We start from the raw sequence: 17509 nt of genomic DNA on the forward strand, positions 1-17509 counted from the left end.
AGGCTGATATAATGCCTCTAGTGTAGCTGCAAACTTCACAGAGGCCCTTGGCTAGTATTCTATATAGAATACAGAACGTGTAATTTATCATAATAATGGTCCATTTATTATCCACAACTGCTTGTCCTTAGAGGTACAGACAGGTTACCAGTCGATAACAGGGTGAATGCAGACACCTACAACCAGGAAAACACACACACACAAAAATAAACAGCAGCTTGTGGCTGTGAGTGCTAACCACTGTACCACCGTACCAGTTTTATTATTATTAACAATAATCATTTATATTAAAGACAATTATTATTTTTGATAGGGTTGACCTAAATTGTAAGGATTTATAATCAACACCAGTCTTAAATAACAAAAAAAAATACAAAAAATCCACGTTTATATGTTTTATCACAGGATCAAATATCAAAAGCGCATTTAGAAACATTATATTTCTTTCATAGCAATGAAGTAAACATTGTTAACCAATAGCTAATAAATGAATTAAATTTTTTTAATGGTGGCAGGGGGTCTGCCATTCTCATACAACTTTAAGTTGTGGCGAGACAATAAAACTACAACAACCGACTTCTTCTTTGTGATTATTTTATTGCATTTATAGATCTTAATAAACATTGTGTCGTCTCATGACATTCAGAAGATGAACATTTATTAACCTTAAAATACAATACAGACTTAGATACACACACGGTAACGTACAGGTTACTATAAAGAAAATATGTTTTTTAAAAAAAAAACTCTAAAACTACTACTAAAAGAGTAATAATATTAATAGGCCGTTTTACTACAAAAACTGTTATATACAGTATCCATCTTTGTACAAAAATGTATATAATCCAGGACATAGCATAAGTAGAATTTGCAGCTCTTAAAAAATATCATAATAAAAGTGTATTTGCAGATATTTTTGCTCAACAGTCCTGAGTTCATGAATCACAGCTCGGCTCCGTCTCTGCTTGGAGCCTGTACAGTAGCTACGGGAGGGCGGACGTCAGTGTCGCGGGCAATCCGGGCGAAGGAAACTAGCCGACCTCATCTGCTGGGAGCAAACAAACAGCAGGTCAAGCGGTGTGAGGTCTCCGCCGGGGCGCTTTTTACCACCAATCATTCAGTGGAAACGGGCCGTCGACACTTACAGCTGCGTTTCGGTCGAGTTCACACTCGGCCCACCATGTTCTCCAGACGCTCTATTCTCCCAGACACGGCGGCCAGTTGGACCAGTCAAGGAAACCGGGATGACTCGTGGCTAGATAATAAACAACAGCCTGTTTATAATAAACCATGTGAAACGGCACAAAGGATATGCTTGGCCGTGAGCTGCTGGATGGCCGCCTGCGTCTGCTTCTGGAAAGCCAGCCTGGCCTCGCACTTACAGGGGTCCTCCACCACCTCCACCTTCACCTCTTCACCGGGACAAAGCAAATTTCACATCAGCTTAACAGATCATGTATAGAGAGAGAGAGAGAGAGAGAAAGCACACACAGACTAGGCTTTTCAGACTAGGCCCAAACGGGCAGGTTAAAAAAAAAAAAGTACAAACTGTGCAAAAGTATTAATTTACCATTTGCCACAGACATAAATTCTATAATATTACCCGATAATTGTCCAACAAATGCTACAGTGATTAACAGGAGGTGGGCACCCGTTGGTTGGGATGTTGTGAGGCCCTGCTCAGAAGCCAAAAATTAATTGCACATTGCTTCTTCTTTTTTTCTTTTTAAATTTTTACACATTTAGCTCTTGAGCAGCGTTAGTATGACAGCAAAAAAGCTGCTGGAATCCATACGGTATACTCTTACGTTTCAGGGCACATGTTTTCTTGTCCGCATTCAAGATATAACCGTTCCGGCACTTGCAGTAATAGGAGGCGTTGCTGTTGACACAAATGTGTTCGCAGTCATGTCCCATGGCACAGGGGTCCAGACCTAGAATAAGCCGGGATTAAGGGATGGCGCTGTCAAGGTGAGCAGCATGGGCACAGGTTCACGTGCTAGCATACAGTGCGGTGGCTAGGTAGGCAGCTTGTGATAGGTAAGGTTGCGCTTTTAAACGGAGCATGTGCTGCAAAAAACTGCAAAAAGACAAAGTAAAATTGGTTATTTTACTTCACATGTTGCCATTTCTGAGCTAATTTAAGAGTTTTTTTTTTCTGGTGGTGTGTGCTTCAGCTGCAAAGGTTTCTTGTACTTGTGGCTTCCACGTGTGGTCAAACGCCTTCACCACATCTCAGCCAAGGTCATTGGTGAATGACTGTGCGTTGGACAACACAGGTAAAATCACAGAACCCCTGAAGTACGACAGTTAACTGAGACAGTTACACACAGGACATGGACACGGGATGTCACAAATGAGGGGACAACAAGACAAACATCAGACACAGAGTTTACAGCAGAACCTCAGCTGTCCACGGTCAGACCTAACTGAGAACATTTAAGGTTCATTAATTGTGCATGAACACATTCCAGATTAGGAATATAACTATATCTCCATTTATCCGATTATAATAATTTAAATATTTTCTGCTCCCGAGTTGAAAAACTGAGGTTTTACTGCACATTTAAATCATTTAAAATACAAAAACTCAAATGTAATGGGGATGCTTTGATTGCAAAACAAATCATCACCTTTTATAAAAAAAGAAGCTGAAAGTTTAGGGCCGCGTGGCTCTAAAACTTTACACAGGTTTAAAGTGGCGGCTACAAGCGGGCTCTAGTGCCGACATCTGCAGCCCACGTGGGGGTGGGTTTTTAAAAAAAAATTCTCCTCAGGATTTTAGAGTGAATGATTCGCGTCAAACACCAGACAACCCACCTCCCCTACTGCAGACTGTAGGTGCCCCTTACTGAGGAACTAGAGCCGGGGTTAATGGTGGGAAAAGCTCTTGAAGGCCCCTCCGTGTCCTACCGCAGAGGGTCTCCCTGAACTTGGAGGTGAGCTTCTCGATGACGCCGTAGGTCTCCACATAGAAGACGTGGTCCTCCAGAGGGATGCTGGCCATCTGCTGCAGGGAGGTCATGTCAGCGCGGTCCACGCCGACGGCGTAGATCTCGATGCCCGTGGCCCTCGCCGCGGCAGACACCTCTTCGACCTGGTCCTGAGGCCTCCCGTCCGTCACGATGATGCCCACCTTGGAGATTTTCCTGGAGCGAGGCCGGGCCCCGGACTGCTCGGTGAAGGCTTCGTTCATGGCGGTCTTGATGGCGAGGCCCGTCATGGTGCCGGCCGCCAGGGGCTCGATCCGGGAGATGGCTTTCTTCAGGTCGGGTTTGCTGAAGTGGTCTTTGAGGAGGAACTCGATTTTGACCGTGCTGGCGTAGTTGACCACCGCCACTCTGGTGGCGTCCGAGCCCACGTCGAGCGTGTCGACCATGTTGGCCAGGAATATCTTGACCTTCTCAAACTCACCAGGGCGCACGCTGCGAGAGCTGTCAATGATGAAGACCAGGTCCAGGGGACGGCTCCTGCACTGAGAGTCTGTCTCTGGTGATCAACCAAACCATGGCAGGGTTAAGTCCATTCACAACGGAAAAAAACACAGTTCAGCATTCAAACAGAAACGCGTACAGAAATATTACAGCGTGTTGCTGGTTCAATCCCAGTGACGGTGACATAGTTAATCATTCAGGACAGAACAAAGAACACTTAAGGCCGTACGCTGCGTGTTCCCGCCGGAACAAAATGAATCTGTTGTGCATCAGTGCAGTGGTGAAATGATTGCGTATGCTTCGCGACATACTGTACATCATTTCAGGGTTTCAACAGTCCATCGACATGACATGCTGTATCCTTTCATCGCGTTTTCCTGAATGAAAAGGATGCAGACAAGATAAAAAAGTGACATCACATCTAAACACGGAGACAGATTCAGGTTAGGGCCCCTGCCCGTCCAATCACATACGCATATACCACACTACATTTCTGTAGTTCAGGCCATCTTTACTTTTTATTTAAGTAAAATGTGAGATAAGTTTTAGCTCAGTTTTATTTGTTTAATGCTTGATAGTGGTTCCCTTATGTCTTCAACAGGGAGTCGCAAAATCTTTGGTTGACTAGACATTTTTTATGAATATTTTTAATTTCCCCCTACAAATTTTAATTTCTTTAAATACACATTAACACAAATTCAACATATTTTTTTAAGGGGATAAGGAATAGCTTAATGTATTAGTATATTTATAAATAGCACTAGGCCAAGTTTAATACAAATATTAACACATATAGTAAGTAGGGGGTCCCTACTTAATCTCTCCATCAGTTTGGGGGAGTCCTTGGCCTGAAAGACCTTGAAGACCCCTGCCCCCCTGAAAACCCCTTCTAAACAAACCGATCTGACCTGGAAAGCATTGAGGAGCATGGGTTGGGTTGGGAAGCAAACCTAGCTGCTAATATTCTACCTGTCTCCACAGGACTGACGGTGGTGATGAAGCCGCTTTGGGTACTGACCGGTAGCGTCACAGGAGCCTCCGCTGTGGTCACCACCGCTGGCACGGCGGTCGTCGCCGGCGCCGCTGCAGTCGCCGGGAGAGTCGGCAGCGCCGTCGGCTCTGGTGGAGTCGGGAAGACGGTAGGGGGGTGCACCACAGGCGTTGTCGCTACCGTCGGCCCTGACTCTGTCGGGCATGGACCTTTCACCCTGTAAGTGAACGGCCCTTTGACCCCGTGATGGGGGTGGTGAGCTACTGGCGGAGACAGACCTTTGTATATGTGACGCATGTGTGGCACCACCGGCCCTTTGAATCTGTGGTGATAGGGCGGCATGGGGACTGAGGGCCTGTGGTAAGTCACCGGTGGAGATAGAGGGAGGGGTCGATACACTACCGGCGGAGGGATCCTTGGTGGCTGGTAGTGGTAGTGATACCCTCCTCTATACGTGTAATCACTTCTGTGAACTACAGGGCCACCAGAAAGGAAAAGTGATAGAGAACATTAGTAGGTTTGATGGAAGGTAAACAGGGAAGTAGAGTAAGCTGACATTAAGTTGTAGTGAAAAATACAACAATCAACAATTTTTTTTTTTTTTTTTTTTTTCCAGAGCAACAGACAAATGATTAGTGGAAGCATGAGTGTGATGTGTGCAGCCACCTGGGTTGTTTCGAACAAGCTGGGATTAAACAGTAAAGAGCTTGTGAAACGCCCCGGTCCAGATTTGAGGTTTCATGCACAAAAAAAAAAAGGTAAAATCCAGTTAGATTGTAAAATAGCTACAAGACTTTTAATAGTCCAGCTTAAAATGTCATGTAAACTAATTTAATGTGGCTAGATAGTTAGATGGAAAGTTCTGCTTCACAACATCTGGGAGGGAAATATTGTACTTTTTGCAAAAAAAAATATAACGCAAGCTCAGTGATTATGATGAACTCTTTGAAACAGAGCTAAATACATGAGGTCAGTTTTGACAAATATTAAAATGGTGCTATCATAGCGTAAAGTCATCAGTAAAATCACTCATTCTATATGTTTAACCTTTTTATGCATGTTTTTGAGTTATGGAGCAGCTACGTTATATAATTACAATAATAATTACATTTGTTTATGCATGGTTAAGGTGAAGCTCAGCTTTATATACAGTTTGATAGTTAAGTTTTTCACACTCTTCTTAATGATCTGCTTCTATTTCTGAAAAATATCACTATTTATTTCACTATAATTCATTTTTGCCGCTGTTTAACATCAGATGAATAGACAGTTTTTTTTCCCTCTCACATAGCAAAAAGCTGCAAATATTTAGGAAAGGATTTATGTCTTAAAAGCACAATATTTCTCTCTGCAATGTAGCAAAAGCTTCCTATAACCGAGTCACCAGGTTGCTTTCACACTGCTGTGTTTCTAATCTAGTAGGAGCGATATCAGTGAAGACTCACTTGCTGGATTCAGGGTCCTGGTTGGTGGTCTTCCATTATTTCTGGTCTGAGCATAGCTCTGTGCAGCTATGAGCCGGGGGTCCCCCGGGCTGAGGTGGTGGTGTTGGTGGTACGTGGCCAGGACGTCGGACAGCAGCAGAGCAGCGCTGCACAGCAAGCTGCAGAAGGAAGACTTCATGGTGTCAGGACGCGTGAGTTGTGGTGGTCTGAGTTTCTCCGTCTCCTCTGTGTCTCTGAGGGTCTCGCTCCTGCTTCTCTCCGCGGGGGTCCGACCGCCACCCACATATGAAGAGGTCTCGGTGAAACACGTCAAAGTGTCCGTCCAATCCAGAAGTGGGACTCGACCTGCAGGACGAGGTGAACTCTATGGGCCGTGGTGTGAAGAGGAGGGTGAATGAAACGACTGTTTTCCCCCCTTTCCCTCCTTCTGTCTCCATGAGAATAAAAGCTCCTGGTTCACTTCAACTTCACTTATGGAAATTCAATTCAATTATAGAAATATGCATTTGAATTTCGCTGGAATCTATCAACTATACCTGAAGAGATTCATTTTTCATCTATGATTTTTATATTTTTACATGCTATTTTCCCCAGTCTTCTTTTTTAAGGCCTCAAAATACACTGGTTCCTCCTCCTCCTGAATGTAAAACTTATATAAAAACTTTTTTCAATGAGGTTGGCTGAATTACACTACGCATTAATGTTTCTTCTTTTCTTTCCTTGTCTTTTAAGATATTATATTTTACAGAATGAAAGGTGTGTATTTGAAGAATTCACACTTTTCCAGTTTCCTCACATTCTTTGTATGCAGACTACAATGTAACTTCCAATTTTTGTCTTTAACTCTGTATTTTAGCAAAAATAATGCTGAGATCATTTAGTAGACGAGCCACAATATTGATGCTTTCAGAGTTTTTTTTAGTTTAGTTATTTTATTTTGCACAATTTAAAAAAAATACATATCATTATAGAAAAACAATAATGAAACAGTGCAGGGAGAGGCAAAAAAAACACAGTGGGCCTGTTTGAAACCTCTCCCTTATTATTATTATATAGTAATATTACAATGCCGTGTTATTATAAAACACAAAACATAAGCAAATATGACTGCATAAAACATTCTGGTGACAAAGTTGATTTCATAATTTAAGTCATTTGTATTATCTCTTCTTACATAGTCAGGAAGGATTTCAATAGGACAACGATCAGCCAGTCACCTAAAACCACATTTATTTTTAAATTTTTTATTTTTTTAAGGAGGATGGCGACCCCTGCTGATCTTGAAGTGTCATAACTAAAATAAATCTAACCCCAGTTAATGATTCAGCAGATACAATCTTATCCGACCGCTGGGTGGACACAACGTCTTGAATAGAAACTTATTAGGATCACTTCAAATTACTAAAAAAACAAATCTAAACTATTTTTTAATTTATGTTATTGACAACTTGTTCATTTATTTTTCCTTTTGCTGAGACTATCTCAACCTGGAAACTCAAAAAAAAAAAAAAACTCTTTAACCCACTTAGGAAAATACAATCGCAGTTATATGGCACACAGGCAAATAATATGAATATTAAAGTCGTTCATTCACAACTTGGTTTTGTTGATACTTTAAAACATAAACTCATCTCTTCCTTGCCTTTTTGTCTCCCTTCCGAAGTGAAGCCAGAGCAAAGCAAGTACAGCTCCCCCTGGTGTCTGGCTGCAGTATAGGTCATAAGCTCCATCTCCTCCATATTAGTGGATGGGACTTGGGCCACAGTAAAACTAAAATATATGTCAAATATTATTTTTTTAAAGGATGGTTTCTGTCATTTTAGACAGTTGATATAATGTTGATTCCAACGTTGTTTAGTCTTAATCTTTCGGACGAAAATGCTTATTAATGTTAGTCATTTCTATATGTGATAGTTTTAGTTAACAAAAACTCAAACAAGTTTTAGTCAGCTTAAAAAAATAAACAAAAAAAAAAAGTAATAGCATTTTAGGATACGGCAGAGCAGCTTCTCAAAGGTGAAGCCAAAGCAAGTAGAGCGTGTATAAACCGACATTCCTTTGCAACTGGTGGAGGCAGGGCAGAGCCCGCGATCTGACGTGAACAAAGGATGACAAGCACATACAAACTGTTCTGAAATGTTTATTGAAGTCAAATGTATTTCCACAAGGATTAAAATCATAATACCACTAAAGTAATGGGAAGGGAGGAGCGCTGATAAGCATGCAACAAACTAATGCTCACAAGACTAGCTGTTCGCTCCGGGTGCCGGGTGAGAAAGAAGGAGAGCTTTTAAGCTTTCTCTCACGCTGAAAAGAAAAAGTTAAATCATTGACTAGCTTTGCGTGCACAGCGGGGCGTCAAGGGAGCGGTGGCAACACCTGGGGTGGTGCTGGTGGTGGTGAACTGAACCACAGTGAAACTAAATAAATAACTGACGAAAAAGTGCTACAGACTCCATTCAAGACTGACAAGGAATAATCTTATTAATAATTAGGGGGAAAGCATAACACAATTCAACAATAAGAGCTATAATAAGTGGATTGTCATTCTCTTTTTTGTTTTTTTTTTAATATACTTCACATATCAGTCTATTGACAAGATGGTGCTGGATCGATGAGAGCATTTCAAGTTATTTATTTTCACATATATCCCTTTAACTAAGACATAAAAAAGGCAACGGGGGGAACGAGGGAGGGGATAGCTTCTTTTGCTTTTTTGAACACTGCATTCATTCATTCATTTTCACACGGATCTCAACGTCCCACCGTTCTGCTCTCACATCGCCAGGATGCTCCATATTCTCTCTCTCTTCGGGAACACGGCAGGAAGGGCTGAAAGAAACGTCTTCTAGTGGCCTTACACGTACACAGTATGTCGGGTGGGGGGTGGGGGCCGGGGCTTAAGGGCGTAATGGTGTTCAGAAAGGGCTCGTGAGGCGATGTAGGAATGCATATGACGGCTGTGTGTGAATGTGCGGGGCATGATTTGGCAACAAGGGGGCTGGTGCTTAGGCTGGCATGTAAGGGGGCGGCGGCTCCTTCTCTGGCATCTTCATTGCCATCTCGTAAGTGGGCAGGATGTACTAAGGAAGAAGGAGAAGAAGAAAGTGAAAAGTAGTTAGAGTCACTGAATAGAGTCAATGAAAGGAGACATGATTCATTTTCCACACTTTTCCAGACCTGGAAACTGTGTATTAGGGAACATTTTAGTGTGAGAAGACAGAAGCAAACTGGTTTTAGTTTCTTTAATGTGAATATTTGTTGCGTTTATTTTACTTTCTCGGGCATAAAAGTGACCCAAATACTAGAAATTCTTAAGTTTTAACCAACTTAAAACAATAACGACGGAAACTATAAGTTGCGTATTACATCTCTTGCTCTTCATCTAAATTTAGCTCACAACAACTGTTTGTTTCGCACATCATCAAGTATTATTTACATGTACACACTATCCCTTCAGCACGACAGGCTCGTGGTGCATGAGGAACGGTACGCCACCTACTGGCTTAACACCACTGCATGCTTCACATTGTAACAGCGCCAGCATGTCTTTCTATTACCAGCGCCGGCTCATTAAAAGTCTCATACCTGGGGAGGGGTCTCAAAAGCAGGGTAAACAGCGATCTCTGGCATGTTCCTGTTGTTGATGTACTTGTAGCAGTTCCACACACAGTTGATCAGGTACGCCTGGAAATCAGAGAGAGGACACGTAAAGGTTACGGCAGAAGCTAAAGCAGTGTCTTTTTCCACTAATGCCAGACTCTAAATAACCACATATGCCAAAATGCTGGACATTTTTCCTTTAAACAAAATGAGAGTGGCCTAAATGATATACACACCATATAAAACACACTTCCCTGAGTAACTAATAGTTTTACCTTGAGGACGATGAGGAAGGCAAAGAAGACCAACACAAAGAGCAGCAGGCAGCTGGAGTTCAGAGACAGGAGGTTGTCCTTGTAGGGGAAGTCAGGCTGAGGGAGAAAAGAGCAGACATTCAATTCACAGACTGGACACAGCTGGGAAACGCATTAACACACGAGTGGATTTATGATGCATCGACCAGGACGCCCACAGCGTGCCCTCCTCTAAGATGAATGCTGTCATCATTAACACATGTCTGCTTTCCCTACAGTCACACGTCATGAAAAAGTGACATCGTTATCTCTACAGGAAACAAACTTAATAATCTCCAGTGGGACGTGGGAATGATGCAGCAGCAGGTATTTATAGCAGCACTTATTTATGGTTCAAAATGCAGCTTCCTGCCTCCTATTGTTCTACTTATTTAGTCACTGATCGCGCTGAAACATCATTAGCGTCTATTATTGGTTATTATTATTATCCTGTGCGCGACCTGAGGTGCAGCCCAAGTCGAGCGTCATCACGACTCTTTGTAGCAAAGCAAACAAGGGAGGGGCGCAGGGCGACGGAGACAACAACAACAACAACAACAATAACAACAACAACAACAGGACCGGATGCTGGGACTGACCAGCTGGTTCAAGTAGTCCCTGATCCGGGGCAGGTAGGTGAGGGAGCTGATGGCCACCAGGCAGCTCAGAGCGAAGTCAAAGAGCTGGTAGCAGAAGAACGGGATGAGCCAACCGTCACGATGCTGAGGAGAACACATGAAGACAAAATTAATCAGCTGAAGAGATCATTTGAGGCTTTGGAAGGACCACGATGCTGATTAGAACCGGATCTCTGGACAGTTTGTCTCAGATTAACTTTGTTAATGGTTAATTGTTAATCATGTGGGTTTGGTCCTACAGCCCTGCAGCTGAAGGTGAACTCGTGTCCTGAGCAGCAAGAGAAGTGTTTAGATTTCAAAGGGACGTGACTAACAGACATGTGACGACCATTGAATTTTAATAAAACCCTGAAAGTTGTCGCCTTAATATTCCACAAAAACTGTGGTGACACAAAGTGGACGCATAAAAAGTTGAACTACACTCTGAGGCAGTGACTTACAAAGTTGATTAACACGAGCGTCTGCACCGTTTTTTTCCCCAAGTAGGGATGAAAAGAGATTATTTAGGACATAAAATATACAGTGTATATAGAAACGATCATTGAGCAATTAGAGAATTTAATTCATTCTCAGGTTAAAACTCTGCCCTCTGGTGTTTTTGTTAAACACATTTCCTGTCTGCTCAGGTTGTGACATCAGATGTGGTCTGTCCTCTAGAAACAGGGACAAAATATGTAACAACTTTGTATATCAGCTCGTGTCAGTGACAAAACGTGTAGAGGAGGTTTAAAATCAGCAAAGTGGTCCTTCGCCTGGGTCACAAGAAACTCTACAGGTGCTTTCTTTCTTTCTTTCTTTCTAGAGGGGACACTTGCCGCGCTACACTGGAACTGGAACTCCGCTACATTTGACTGGAGGTATGTACTGCACAGATAAAGCATAACTCTTGCACAGCCTTTACCCAGCCTGTAGAGTCACACCTGAACCGCGGAGTGACTCTGCGTAGCAGCGTCAAAATACCATCAAACCTGTTAGTCCTGATGCCGTCAGGCAGCGAGGCTGGGAGGTAAAGACGACAGAATGAATGAATGAATTAATGCCTTTATTGTAATTGTTGTGGAAACAACGAAAACGCCAAGTTCGACCCGTCAGTGCTACGTACAAACTCTATAATAACTATATAACTCTTTACACGGTGTACAAAGTAGCTAAAAAAAAAGTAAGTAAAACTAAATTGAATAAATACAACCTCATCCAAAATGAGTCATACATTCGTGTCAGGTTGGAATTGCACGTGTCCCATTATTGCGCATTGTTATTTACACAGTCCCAGACAACAATGTGTGGTACAGTCCCACTACACCAGTGTGTCTGACTTATCCGTCGACTCCGTTGCTATTAATAAACAACTTTAACAAAGCTGCTTCTTTTGTGAGTGTCTATTTTGGGCCTACACATCAGCAAAAGGAACCGTGACGGTGGTTAAGAATATAGTCCACGCTGTCAAAAGGTGAATATTTACAGTACACACTTACAGTAATGGCTCCGTACACCATCATCGCGCTGATGGTGAGCATCAGCAGAGAGATGGCGAATCCAACGCAGGCATTTTCTGTATGAGGAGAAAAAAAACAAAAACAAAACACTGATTTATAATTTTAGTATAGCACCCGCTTTATATGTCAATGTGTGGCGCATGTAAATGAACAGATATTTTCCTGTGCTCTTTGAAGCAGCGGTAATTTGCATACAGTGAAGAGTCCCCGGGGCCTCTCTCTTTCTCTCCAGTGAAGTCCATTAAATGTCAGCTCTGGGGAGCATGAAGCCTCTCTATCTCGTCTGTGTAATGTCAGAGACGACTAAATAAACCTCAAGTATGGGATAATTAAAAGGTCTGCCTCCGCATCCTATTTTCTCTCCGTCGCTCGGTCTCTCGGCTCTTCGGCTTTTCTGCCTGTTGCGCCGGAGCCGCTGCCGAGGGAGCGACTGCAGCCACGCGGTCCAGACAAATACCTGTTTTTCGGCAGCTCAGCTAGAACTGGGCGTGAATCGATATGACTCTAAAGAGACGGTCTTTAAAAGAGACTTTATAAGCCTGTACTCTGGACATGATGAAAATATTATGCATTTCAGTTCTTATTCAACGTCTTCAGTCATAGGATTTTGACAGGAAGACTGCAACTAACAATTATGCTTAGTATCAATGCGTCTGTGAAATGTTTCTCAATTTCTATGAAGTGTTTTTACAGTTATAAATGATGTTGAAAAGCTGAAAAGAGAAATTTTGTCTCAGCTCAAGTAAAATCTAAGTTTTTGGATAAGAAAGTTTTCTGTTAAAATTCCTACCAGTTTTGAAATTGTCTGCACCCAATCCATCAGTTAAACTTGTCAAAATACGATATATATCATTTAAAAATCACTATTTTCATACATTGAGACAGACATGCATCTAAAGCTTGGTGCCTAAAGCTTGGTGCCTTAAGCTTGGTGCCTTAAGCCAGGCACCAGTTTCACATGTACTTTCGACCGGTTACGTAAATTTTTTTTTTTTAACGTGGCCTGGATTGTGGCACAAAATGATTGACGAAGCTGCACAAATGGTCTGGAGTAACGACAACTGCACCCGTGTGAATGCCAACGTCGTCCGTGCAGGCGCTGGACACCCTCCTCTGCCCTGCATGCTGGCATTAGCATGCTGTGGGAAGGTCAACCCACAGCAGTTATTTCCTGTCCTCTCTCCGGCTGAGTCACTGTTTAAGAAAAATGAGGAGGCCTTCACCAAGCCAACCAACAAAACAGCCTCGGGGCCAGCTAGACAGAGAAAACACACACTGGTAGTCCTGCCAGCTCTGCTTGAGCACATACAAACAACTTGGACAAACATAAACCTTAGCTGGAACACAAAGGAACGGTGGCACCACCCAAAAAAAAAATACATTTTTATGAGAGCACGTAAACAGGTCAATAGTGTTCTGTCGTCGTCAGGAGTTGTTTTGTGTCGTAGTCAGTGGGGAGCGTGTGACCTCCCTGTGGAAGATGAATCACATGTTCAACCACCGAACAACAGCTGGGTTACTGAAACTCTCATAACAAAATAATGCCTGGGATACTCTTCTTAATCCAATAGAGAGAGTGTTTATCGCCGATGTGTCAGTGGGAAGATCACAGAATAAGGAATGACTTTTATTAAACTTATACAGGTTGCACTGCTCACCGGACATCCTGTCGGAGGCAAAGTAATGATCAATGACCTCATACTGCAAATCGATAGTGGGTACGTTCTCTGGGTGGGTCACAGCTACAGTCAGCAGGATTCCCATCAACAGGTTGACCACCTGAGTGGAGGAAAGCAGGAAAAAATAAGCTTTAAAAATAGCCTTGAGACACACATACAATTAGTGTTTACATCCCTACATCACGGAGCTTTAGTGTCTTGCCAGTATTGTGTGAACGACGACTTACAGAAACGTTAGATGGTAATTTATCATCTTTTTAGTCACGTTATCGTGGTGTCAGAATGAAGTTGTGAGGGCAAATCATTCAAGGACACTCCAACACTCGCAGACTGTGAGGCACTGCATTCCTTAGTTACAGCACATTGTTGAGGACAAAAAAGCTGTTATGAACGCTATGAAATGGAAATGATAATAAACTGAAACCACATTAAAAGAAAGTGAACGGTCTCCATGGTTGTAAAGCGGCTGTGATCTGAAGTTTATCTGACATACAAACTACAAAAGACTTTAACACTATAAAATAAAGAGGACTGATAATAGTCATAAAAAAAGGTGGTAGAGTTTGCTTAGAAAATAGGGTCAATGTCAAATACTCTGCAAGAACATTGCAAATGCAGCAACACTTATGCTGGACTGAACTAGAGAAGAGACAGACCACTCGTGTTTTTGCAGGATATACATGTATATTCACACAAATTATAGAAGAATTGGGAATAAAAAAGAAAATTTTGCCAATTGAACCCTGATTATTTAGGCACGCTGAAGGTAAATATTGCAAGATGAAAACCTGTTGCAGGCCAAGTAAACACACCATCAACTTGTTAAAGCAGAGGCAACTTTAAAAGGAAACAGAAAAGAATCGTTTAAATACTTTTTAAAAAATGCAAAATTGGGTTGACACTGCACATATATGTAGTGGACTTCACCTACTTCACTGTAGGTGTAGTAGTGTCCATTCACATCCTGACTACTGAAGAAATTATTTTAAAAAGAACCAAAAAAATGCCCTTTATTCCACCTAATTAAGTCATCTATAATTACAATTTACATTTATTTAACTAATAGCTATTATTTGAACATATAGTCTATGTTACACTGTTTATTTTCTTTTAGTAGATAAAACTTAATGCAGAAATTTGTTTTGATTTTAATATGTGAAATACCATCCAGCTGTAGAAAAAAAAAAATGAAGATTTAGAAATGCACCCGAAACGTGTTACATCGGTTACGTGATGAAGGGAAAGGGGATTATTAACTAGTAATTTAACGCTGGAGGCTTCAGGAACAACATTAGGAATATTTGCATGCCTTACATTATTTAAATGTCTTTCAACAGTTTGGGTATTTTTATTTTTTTTTATTTTTATTAACATCGACCAAGATATATTACATGCCACCAGTAGCATGTGAACCGGTTTCAATTCCGATGTCACACTATGATTTGACTACCGTTATCCAAACATACGCTCAACACTTAAGCTTGTCCTTCACTCCAACTTTCAATAACTCTCGCCTTCACATAGCTTCGAGATTTATTTGTAGCAGAAATAAGCTTTTTTTCTTTTTTGTACTACCTCACTATCTAAACTTTATAATCTTAACAATTTCATTATATTACTAATTGTTAGCGGTTTCAATTCTCATTCCACACGGAACCGCTATTTTTTTGTATATTCTTTCAAATTCGATATTGTTTTTGTACATATTCTTACTTACTTCCGCGCTACTGGGAAAAGGGAATTTCTCAATTTCTCATCCGTGGGATAAATAAACTTATGTCTCTTATGTCTTATGTTAGCCAAACGCAACAAGATAGCAAGCTATTGCTAACCCTAGCATTAGCGCGACAAGTAACGGCTGTTTGAAAAAAAATAAAAAATAAAATAACACATAGCTAATCGTCCAGTTCAAAGCAACAATTATAACACAATCTCAAAGCACATTAACGCAGTCTGGGTGACATTCTTTCTGTAATATATTACCTACTGTCAACTTAACACGACTGACAAACAGCGCTAGCTAGCAAACGCTAGCCTGCTATGGCTAACCGCCACCATCCAGAACCATCTTACCATGTACCACGTCCCGAGGATGATGGTCCCCGTCCGGACATGGCAACATCCGCAACACCTGGTGGTGTACAGTCTGTCTCGACTAGGCTTAAATTGATGCATGTCCTCCACGAGAGTAGGAAGAAACATCAGGAGAGCTAGCTGATCGGGGACGAGAAAAATCCTGTCAGCATCAACACTCAAAACGAACACGGAGGAACGACCACCAAAACTCCAGCGAGGAGGACGTGCGTAATAAAAACAAACGCGATGACGTAACGGAACAGGCGGGGACTAGACGTTTGATTGACAGGAGTTTAAATCGATGGCCGCGGGCCGCAAGAGAGTTAAATCTGGTCCAGAGCGTGAGTTTGTACGTGAAAACAACTTATATTCCTTATTTGTCCACTGTTTTAACAAGAGAAGTCGACAGAACACAATACTGAGACCCAAGACTAATAGCAGACAGCAAGGATCGTCTGAAGGTTAGTTTATTATGCAAACATTCACCTAATTTAATTATACTTTGCACTAAAACAAATGAAAAAAAATGTTGTCATTACTTTAGGCTATTATATTACTTACTCGCTCAGTATTCCTGCTGTGCTCTGAGCCATTGCACCAAAAATTTTATTTTGATGTAAATCTAAATGGCAAATAAAGTCTGTCTAAGTCTAATGGTGCAGTTTACAAAATAAAAAATCATCCAAACTACTACACTGAACTATATATGGTTCACACCATGTGCAATGGCCTGCACATAAATGTAAAGCATCATACATCTTATTTTTATTCTTTATATTTTCTTCTTATATTACTTTATTCTATTTGTATTTCACTTTTTTTTACCTTGAAAATGTAACTTTATGGGATCAGCAGCAAGAAAACAATTTCCTTAAAGGATAAGTAACGTATTTTGGTTTTCATTCTGATTAAATAGATGCTACCTTCTTTAATTTCACAAAACATAAACACAGATTGAAATTGTTGCAAAGTTACTTTATTAACAATTATGGAATACAAAAATATATTGACATATATTTATATAGGTGACATTATGTGTTGTGTTATAGCAGCCGCCTGTCATTACTTCATCCCTGTCATTTACCTTCGTATACACCCTTGAATGAGCCTTTCTATCATCATAGCTCATATAACAAAGATGTTAAGTTACACCAGGGCCAAAGCCAGGGTTTCAAACCATCTGATGCAGTTAGCTTGTTGAGTTCAGACGTTCCTGTAAGCCAGTGTGACAACATTCACAACGGCGACATCAGGAAACTGAAACATCTCACTGGAGTCACTTCACCATAAACTGTCTTTTGGCTTTCCCCACCTGAGACGTCACGTTCAGAGAAGCCGTCTGACCAGTTTTTTGGATGAGTAGAGCTAAAACCTTTTTTGCCTGCATTGTTTAAAGGTGGGTCATTTTTGTTTTTTAATGCTACATGAACGTGTGCATGGATGCAACAAGAGCTGCCACTTTAAAACAGTTGAAAAGTACGTCTTGATAATTAACTCAATCAAATGATAAAATGTGTAAATCAAATCATATACACCCCAGAGTGGATTTGTCATGTTAAAGCCAGGTTTATGTTTCAAAATAAAATTCAGTCACTGATCAGTGTTCTGTTTTTTTTTTTTGTTTGTTTGTTTTTTTTCCCACTTCATATATCTCATATATTAGTTAAGGATAGGTGACTACATTTCCATCAATTAAAAGCAATTCTTCATATTTTATCATAAAAATAAATAAATTATCAATAAAAAATAGGTACATTTAGTGCAAGAAAAACCTTCACCCGACCCTCTTCCTGGAAAACATGAGGAAAGATTAATTTACAGTAGGAAATCGTGCAACAGCACAAACATCTAAAA

At 41.1% G+C, this 17509-nt stretch overlaps 2 protein-coding genes across 4 annotated transcripts; both read right to left on the reverse strand.

Annotated features, from left to right (window-relative positions):
- Positions 1-643: 643 nt before the first annotated feature.
- matn3a (matrilin 3a) lies at positions 644-6227 on the reverse strand. 3 transcript variants are annotated; one of them, XM_047574248.1, is made up of 6 exons: positions 5871-6227; positions 2914-3489; positions 1809-1934; positions 1314-1412; positions 1146-1220; positions 644-1045 (listed from the first exon to the last, which is right to left on the reverse strand). In XM_047574248.1, the coding sequence occupies exons 1-5, from the start codon at positions 6046-6048 to the stop codon at positions 1165-1167; spliced, it is 1035 nt and encodes a 344-aa protein (XP_047430204.1). In that variant the 5' UTR covers positions 6049-6227; the 3' UTR covers positions 644-1045; positions 1146-1164. The 3 variants fall into 3 exon arrangements, with proteins under 3 accessions (XP_047430204.1, XP_047430205.1, XP_047430206.1); XM_047574249.1 differs by lacking the exon at positions 5871-6227 and adding an exon at positions 4453-4783; XM_047574250.1 differs by lacking the exon at positions 1809-1934.
- Positions 6228-7994: 1767 nt separating this feature from the next.
- Positions 7995-15889, reverse strand: laptm4a (lysosomal protein transmembrane 4 alpha). The gene is made up of 7 exons (XM_047574040.1): positions 15653-15889; positions 13559-13679; positions 11880-11956; positions 10366-10488; positions 9749-9844; positions 9459-9557; positions 7995-8953 (listed from the first exon to the last, which is right to left on the reverse strand). The coding sequence occupies exons 1-7, from the start codon at positions 15779-15781 to the stop codon at positions 8879-8881; spliced, it is 720 nt and encodes a 239-aa protein (XP_047429996.1). The 5' UTR covers positions 15782-15889; the 3' UTR covers positions 7995-8878.
- Between the last annotated feature and the right edge of the window lie 1620 nt (positions 15890-17509).

The sequence above is a fragment of the Mugil cephalus genome, chromosome 21 (genome assembly GCF_022458985.1).
Source record: "Mugil cephalus isolate CIBA_MC_2020 chromosome 21, CIBA_Mcephalus_1.1, whole genome shotgun sequence".
NCBI classification, from domain to species: domain Eukaryota; kingdom Metazoa; phylum Chordata; class Actinopteri; order Mugiliformes; family Mugilidae; genus Mugil; species Mugil cephalus.

What these genes read in the sequence shown, in the direction of transcription:
- laptm4a (XM_047574040.1), bottom strand. Translation starts at nt 15,781, where the DNA reads ATGTTTCTTCCTACTCTCGTGGAGGACATGCATCAATTTAAGCCTAGT. An exon ending in TGCCTCCGACAGGATGTCCG is followed by an intron (nt 11,957 to 13,558) that starts GTGAGCAGTGCA and finishes CTCCTCATACAG; the next exon opens with AAAATGCCTGCGTTGGATTC. An exon ending in TGGTGTACGGAGCCATTACT is followed by an intron (nt 10,489 to 11,879) that starts GTAAGTGTGTAC and finishes TGTTCTCCTCAG; the next exon opens with CATCGTGACGGTTGGCTCAT.
- matn3a (XM_047574248.1), bottom strand. Translation starts at nt 6,048, where the DNA reads ATGAAGTCTTCCTTCTGCAGCTTGCTGTGCAGCGCTGCTCTGCTGCTG. An exon ending in GTTCAGGGAGACCCTCTGCG is followed by an intron (nt 1,935 to 2,913) that starts GTAGGACACGGA and finishes GGCTTATTCTAG; the next exon opens with GTCTGGACCCCTGTGCCATG. An exon ending in CCAGCAGCTCACGGCCAAGC is followed by an intron (nt 1,221 to 1,313) that starts ATATCCTTTGTG and finishes GACTGGTCCAAC; the next exon opens with TGGCCGCCGTGTCTGGGAGA.